General features: G+C 42.6%; 1 protein-coding gene across 1 annotated transcript in view; it reads right to left on the minus strand.

The window, feature by feature from the left end:
- LOC145416964 (uncharacterized) overlaps positions 1 to 7,581 on the minus strand; it is a 7,686-nt gene extending 105 nt beyond the window's left edge. Inside the window, exons 1-3 of the mRNA XM_080285811.1 lie at positions 7,507 to 7,581; positions 2,190 to 2,355; positions 1 to 416 (exon numbers count right to left, since the gene is read on the minus strand). The exon at positions 1 to 416 is cut by the window's left edge and continues 105 nt beyond it. Coding sequence (XP_080141937.1) covers positions 1 to 416; positions 2,190 to 2,355; positions 7,507 to 7,581 — 657 coding nt within the window. The remainder of the gene's footprint in view (positions 417 to 2,189; positions 2,356 to 7,506) is intronic.
- Between the last annotated feature and the right edge of the window lie 557 nt (positions 7,582 to 8,138).

Consider the following 8,138-nt stretch of genomic DNA (forward strand, 5'->3'; position numbering starts at 1 on the left):
GGTCGTCACGTACTGGGGCTTGTAGACTGGGCTGTACTGGGTGTGGTACTGGGTCTGGGTGACGTACTGTGGCTGGTACTGGGTCTTGTACTCCGTCTTGTACTCCACATCAGTCGTGGTGATGTAATGTGGCTTGTACACAGGGCTGTACTGGGTTTGGTACTGGGTCTGCGTTACGTACTGGGTTTGGTACTGGGTGTGCGTAAGATATGATGGTACGTACTGTGTGTCCGTGATGTACTGGGTTTGGTACTGTGTCGTGTACTTGGGCACGTACTGGTACTGGGTGGAGTAGACCGTGTGGGTGATGTAATGAGGTTGGTAGTGCGACTTGTACTGGGTCTCGTAGTGGGTGCGGTACTGGGTATGGTACAGCGTCGTAGGGATCAGTTTCTCCTTGTACACCGTATGGTACACTGGCACAGGTAACTGAAAAGTATCATCATTATCACCATCATTATAATTATCATCATCATCATTTTCATCATTATCGTCATCATCTCTCTCTCTCTCTCTCTCTCTCTCTCTCTCTCTCTCTCTCTCTCTCTCTCTCTTGCCAGACGCCATAATCCCGTAAGGGGTGGCCGTTTGACTTTGAGTTATCTGTTTTACGGGGAGGGGCACTAACCCTCCACCAACCCACTTGTTGACACGTGGGGAGCACGTATGGTTTGGTTATATGGTTACCACCCAGCGTTGTAAATGGTTTCCTGGCTTACAGGAAACCATTTGGCTTGTCACTCAATGTAAAGCCACCTGTAAAGGAAAGAAAAGCAATAAGAAGCGACAGGAAAGATGGGAGAAATTGGAAGAGAGGAGGGCAGGCACAGAAAATGAATGATAAAGGTGAAGGAAGAAGTAGGCAGCACCACATCAAGTGAGTGGATGATGGTCGCCATCACCTACCACATAAAGGGAACACAGCATAGAAGAGGTAAAGATTTGAACTGGGTACAGGTGTAGTAGAATGTCAGGCCACTCCACCTTACTTCACCTTGTCATCATGATCATCATAATTATCATCATCAGCAACATCAGAGTCATCATTCTATCTATCTGTCTATTGTCAGACGCCTCAATCCCGTAAGGGGTGGCCACAAACAAATCCCCTCCACGTCACCCAGTCCAGTGCCACTTAACTGCCTTGCTTCCAGCTCATACCCCCCTCTCTCATATACCTCTCTACTCCATCCCACCATCTCATCCTCGACCTCCCTCTTCCTACCCCCCTTCCACCTCACTGGCATACACTCTCCTCGTTAGTCTGTCCCTCTCCATCCTCTCCACATGTCCAAAGAAAGATAAAATAGAATATAGTGAAGTAAATATAATACAGTCTAATGGGAAGGCGTAGAGAAAAGTATTATTTGAGAGAGGTGTTAAAGTGGATGAAAGGATTAGATTAAAGTGGTATCAGTAAAGTATTAGTAGTAACAACAGGATAGACATCAACAGAAGGTTTTAAAAGAGCAGGATTACTACTTAATAAAGAGTATGGAAGAAAAGGGCTTGGAGACAGGGAAGTGGATGGCTGAAATAAGTTACCCATTAATGTAGTTGGTGTTCCTTCTATTGAGAGTGTCAAGAATGAATTTATAAGGCATTTAACTAGAAAGGGTTCAATATCATAGTCGCCCCACTCACTAAATCTTTCAGATCAAAATTAATACGATTTTTATATCCACATTCCACCATGATTTATGCTTTGCTTTCACCCTTCCTGTAGGACTTTCATGTTTGTTTGTCCACACTTCATTACCTGCCTTCTCAGCGCTTTCCATCAGTTCCGTCTTAAGGGTCTGGTAGGTTGGAGAGTGCCATCTTCTCTGCAATCTTGATTTTACATCCGTACTGACCTGATCTCTCCCACCCTGACCTTATCACCCTGACCCAGACCTTATCTCCCTGACATGACCTTCCCTGACATGACACTACCCCTCGAACTTGATCTTAACCCCCAACATGATCTGACCTCTTCATCAGTTGACAGTCTTAGTTTTGACATGACCTCCTGACATGACCTGATCTTCCTGACCCTGATATGACCTCCCAACAAGACGTGATATCCCTTACCATACGTGACCTCCCAACAACGCTTGATATCCCTGACCTAACGTGACCTCCCTGGCTTCCCTGATCTTGACATGACCTCCGTGAATGTGACCCGACTTCCTTCGCCCTTCCTCGACCCCTCACCTTCTGCACGACGGTCTTGAAGTGCGGGACGTGACGAACGCGAGGGCGACAGAAGCCACCGCCACCAAAGAAAGGGAATTTGGGTTCGGCCGCCACCACCGCCAGCACGACGCCCATCACGCACACCGCCAGACCAAAAGACCCGCTCCTGGACACCATCTTGGGAGAAATACGGAAGACGTTACATTTACCTGTTCTAATATACTCAGTTTCTTTTCACCTGATGGAACTGGGCCAATCCCTAAGCTTGTAAATTAATCTGCTTTTGCCTAAAATACGCTCACTCTTATTTATGTGGTGGGAATGAGTCTCCTTGGTTACTAGTCAAATCAGCCTTCTACCTAGACTACACCTAATCATCAACTGAGCTGGTGGGGGGGGGGATAGGAGAGGGATCTTTGTCAGGTGGATATAAAGCAGCATCCGTTTATTTAGGTGGATTTCTCTCCCTAACAGCTTCCTCCTTCCTTCTTTCCTCCTGCCTACCACCTCCAGTGTTTTATTTATTAATTTTTTTACTACCATCACTCTCTCGGACGCCATTTGAAGAGAAGTAGAGCCAGTTATAGAGGAATAATTGCCCACAAACTGATCGCGGATACTGTCAATTGTCTATCTGTCTGTTTCTCTGGCTATCCATCTTGTCTATCTCAATCTGTCTGTCTAACTATCTATCTACAATTTATCTTTCTGCTTGTCTCTCCACCTATCCATCTGTCTATATCTGTCGGTCTATCTACATCTGTCTGTGTATCTATCTAGGTATCTATCTCCCATCTATCTTTCTACCTGACTGTACCTATCCATCTGTCTATCTATCTGTCTACCTGTCTATGCAACTATATTTATGTATCTACCATCTATCTACCTATCTATCTATCTATCTATCTATCTATCTGTCCATCTAACAATCTTTATCTATGCATCCACCATCTGTCCATCTATCCATCTATCTATCATCCAAGACTCATTACCCCATAAGCCGCGTAGGTGTCTGAGGCTAGGCTAATTAACCATTCATCTAAGCCTTATGTAATTAGCATCATCCACTACGTATATTGATGTTTGACCCCTAGGTACCGTCACACCTCTTCCTTAGCGATTTATTTTGCCTATCACACCTTAACATTCCCTTGCAGGTCAGCGATATCTCTTTAAAACCGACATAGACATACAAGAGGGTAGTGAGAATTTATGTGGGAAAATAAATCGCTAAGGAAGATGTGTTAGGGAATCTCCAGTGTGTGTGTGTGTGTGTGTGTGTGTGTGTGTGTGTGTGTGTGTGTGTGTGTGTGTGTGTGTGTGTGTGTGTACTTACTCTGACAGCTGGTGCTTATGGTGATGCTGGTATGTACACTGCCCTCACCACCACCAAACCTGACCATTATATACTCCAATCTCTCTCTCTCTCTCTCTCTCTTGTCTGGTCAAGCGAGTTCCGTCGGGTTTTGTGGGGCGTGATCTGTGGGGGGGAGGGGGCAAATTTTCATACCAAAGCCGATTTGATCACTTTAACTTCGAAAAAAAAAAGAAAATGGAGAGAGAGACAAAATGGCTATGCAGTAATAGTTCTGGGTGTTGTTAGGTGCACTTCTTCGCTACTAGGTCAACTAATTTCACTGTATTTCGTTATGGAGCTTGTTAGTGAAAGGCGCTTCCGGGGTTTCATTACGCATTTGTGGAAAGTGTTTGAATTAGCATCGGAGTGCATCGCTGACTCGGCACTCTGTCATGGCGGTCTGTTTACATTTGGCAGGCTTTTGACACCCCGATTCAGGCCACTTTTCTGCATTTCACTTTCTCTTCGCATAATTTTAGCCTCCTCTCTGTCGTCATCATCATCATCATCATCATCATTCATCATTAGTAGTAGTAGTAGTAATAGTAGTAGTGTATATGTTTGTAGTTGTTGTTGCCGCTTTTGCTGTTGTTTTCGTTAGTAGTAGTAGTAGTAGTAGTAGTATCATTTTATTATTATTATTATTATTATTGTTGTTGTTGTTGTTGTTGTTGTTGTTGTTGTTGTTATTATTATTATTATTATTTATTATTATTATTGCCTTCATTTTTTTTTTCAGTATTGGATGCACTATGTTCTGTGCACCTTAACAAGGCGTAAAACTGCCATCCTTCCATCTTGAATCATAAGCTGGACCAATAGAATATAAAGCTAGTCACGAAGAAGTGCAACGGAAAGGACGTAGGACTGAAGTATTGCCATATTCTGTCCTTGAACTACGGGAAATAGGCTTCAAAAGGACGAAACTCTCTGCCAGGTTAGGGTGAACGAAGTATAGACGAGTTAGATCATATCCTCCATTACCAACTTCGCTATATTCCAATCACTTTAACTTGGTCAACATTTTCGCCCCTTTGCCTATTATTTCCCGTAGCTCAGTGGCAGAAAAAGACAATATCGTGGCTCGTCCTTTCTGTAGTACTTCTTCGTGACTAGCACCACAATCTAGTGTTAATTTATCGTTACAGCTCAGCATATAAGATGGAGAGATGGCACTTTTAGGCCAAGTTAGAGTAAAAGGGGTATAGGAACGTGATCTTTCAAGCCAAATAAAATACTCTTACATTAGAAAAAAAAAAAAACAATTAATCTGAATAAACTGAATGAATGAAATAAACCAATATATTCAAAAGGGAAAGTTAAACCAAGCGTGATTTGCCAGAGTTGTAAAAAAATGGGATCTTGTACATTCCTTTTCTTCTTTCAGTTTTTCGACTCCAAATACCTGCAACGTGATCAAGTGGACGGTAATAACTTAGCCTTTCCCTCTCTCAAGATCTGTTACTGTCTCCAGGTATTTAATGTTTGTTAGTTTAGTTATCAATATTATCACCACCACCACCAAAACCACCACCACCACCAGTACAATCATCATCATTAATATCATCGTCATTATCATCATCATTAATACTATCATCATCGTCGTTCTCATCATCACTAATATATTACCATCATCCTTAATATTATCATCATTAATATTATCATCGTCGTCCCATCGTCGTCGTCATCATTATCATCATCATCATCATTGTTTTGACCAGTTTCTCTACCTTAAGATGGGGAAAAACAGAATCCAGTAACAAGATAAAAAAAAGTAATGCAGTGAAATAATAACCAACAATATACCCAGTGAAATTCTCCACACACTCATTCACAAATTATTACATTCCCTCGCATACTCCTTCCACCTCATATACTGTACCTAGCCATTTACACGTGTATTTCTGTATTTTTGTATATTTCCTTATAGATGGAGGCCACATACATCGACCAGAATATAGATAGTTGTTCCATTGGCTACCAAGACAAAATCAGTGTCAGATCCTTTTCCTATGCTTCTCCAAACTTAACTTTTCCAACCCACTCGGTCTCCTGTTGATTCCCCAGCTTTATCAGTCACCATGCCTCCTTTTCTTACACGATGCTCTGCTGTGTTCATTCACTTCCTTCTCCGCCTACCACGCCTCTGTACTAACTCATTAACTACTCTCTTCACTAACTTATCAACATCTATTACCTCCATTTGGATCTGCATCTAACCACGCTCTCCTTTACCTTGCTATTAAAAGCCTTTCTTACCTCACATCTGTCACTTATATGCGTATTTTTCTCCACATTACGTGACAAGGAAGTTATTCAATATGTTTACTATTATTTGGTGAAAGTAATGACCGTATGCTTAAACCTTACACCGCAAAGTTGAGTGCAAACCCTCTAATTTTTGATGGTCACTTATAGAACGCCTGTGGTTATTGGGTATGATTAGCCTGCATCCCATATCACAGAACACAGTCAGCAACCATACAGGAAGGCCAGACACTTTCCATCATTGTCCAGGACGTCAAAAATCACCCTCAAAATTTTGGAGGCGGCATCCCACTTTTCGTGTTCAGGTTTAAGCATACAAGACGCAAAAAAAAAAAAAAAAAAAAAAAATAGAGAGAGAGAGAGAGAGAGAGAGAGAGAGAAAGAAAGAAAAAGAAAAAGAAAAATCCTCCACTTCACTCTGAGTCGTTTCCTTTGAGATGGATGAAAACTGCTTGACGGTAGCAAGAATTCAGTCACAGTAGCGCTATTTTACTGAAGGATTAATGGAGATCGCTTTTAGGTCCTTTACCACAATAGTCCTTCTCAAAACTGAATATAATCGCTGTGGAAAGACGGTGATAGGTTCAGGAGAGGGACGCCTTCACGTGGTGGCACCGACATGACTGGCCGACTCCACTGCCCGGTATAGCCTACAGTCGCCCCTCAACTCCCTCCCTATCCCCCAGATAGGGTTATGGACCACAGAAGACCGAAAATTCAGCCTGCGGTTCACTAGGTCCACGTTAAAGATAGACCCGTGGCTACATTTACTACTCCCGTTTTTCCTGCCTCCTGACGATTTTATTCAGCTTTTGATAGACTTTTTAAACAGGAAGGAGGAATTAGTAGTTAAGCGTCAATACGAAAGACACCGAAGGCAAAGCAGTAATGTCACGTAATAGCAAAATATAACAAAAGGTACGTCACTGTTTTCGCTATTTTGTTAAGAGTCAGTGAAAGCATATGTTTAAAACTCGTTTACGTTTGATAACAGTGAAAGAGAACGTCAAAAGGCAAATAAAAACGCAGTACAGTCACAATTATCGGATAAAGAATTTCGCTTAACCAGTCTTGGCTCAAAAACGTAAATATCAGTTATTGATTTACACTTACTCTTCATCGACAGAAATCGGATTACTCCAAGGGAGTTGCAAAGCGAGTACCAAGAATATGAAGGCTTAAGTTATATTCCTTTCTACCGCATGAGAGACATTGGAAGTAGTAGTAGTAGTAGTGGTGGTAGTAGTAGTAGTAGTAGTAGTAGTAGTAGTGGAAGGAGGAGGAGGAGTTGTTGTTGTTCTTGTTGTAGCCCCAGGTTCATCTAAAATGTGAACCCGGTGGACTGCAGGCTGAAGCTGTCCTCTGGCAGTCCACCATCCTCTTGACGGTTAGGGAGGGAGTTGGTGGATAACTGTATAACCAGGTAGACCCACCATCTAGCTATATTGGTGCCACCGCGTGAAGGCGCCCCTCTCCAGTACCACGAGCGACACGAAAGCATTTTTTTTTTTTCTGTCCCATTCTTTTCCTAAAATGCGACCCGATACAGTCAGTGTTATATCCAGGTCCCAGTCATACAGCAGGGTGAATAGGGACATGGAGAAAACGAGCTTTGTCCAGAAGTCTGACAGGCCCAAAAGTCGAACTCGGGTCCTCCCACTTCCGATGAACCTTCTAACCACTGCGCCAAGAGCGAGACTGACCATTTTCTTTTCTTCTCTAAGGGCGGACTGCTTCATTACCCCAGTGGATGTGCTCACTGCTTCGGAACGGTTCATGGCGAAGACTGAGACTCCGACACTGCTCTCTCTCTCTCTCTCTCTCTCTCTCTCTCTCTCTCTCTCTCCTAATTTGGATGGTAGATTCATAATAATAAACTCTAAAACGAAAAAAATGCATATTGGATGAATTTTGACATACCAGCCTGAGTGATGCACGGAGTTACATTAGTAAAGGAGTCTGGCATCTGTTGTGGTTCGGGCAAATACTACGAAGCGATAATTAAACACAGACATTAGATTTCAGCGATACAAGATAAATTCATCGTTGTAAAGTAGAGTTGCTTATAACGATTTTAGGCATATATTTTCGCTACAAATATATCGGTTTTGTATTACTTAAAAAAGGGTATTTCCTGTATATTCCCACCTGGCATCTGTCACTCGAGGTGGATGTTTTTCTCTCACACACGACACACCAGCCTCTTCAGTGTTTTGGCAGACGGTGGTGGTTGGGGTCTTGACTCTCTCTCTCTCTCTCTCTCTCTCTCTCTCTCTCGTAAAACTGACTTGAAAGAACAGATTAACAATGGAATACGGTGCTTGCCACAAAGAAG

This window comes from Coenobita brevimanus, chromosome 108, assembly GCF_032717465.1.
Source record: "Coenobita brevimanus isolate Jiangsu-jjx chromosome 108, ASM3271746v2, whole genome shotgun sequence".
NCBI lineage: Eukaryota > Metazoa > Arthropoda > Malacostraca > Decapoda > Coenobitidae > Coenobita > Coenobita brevimanus.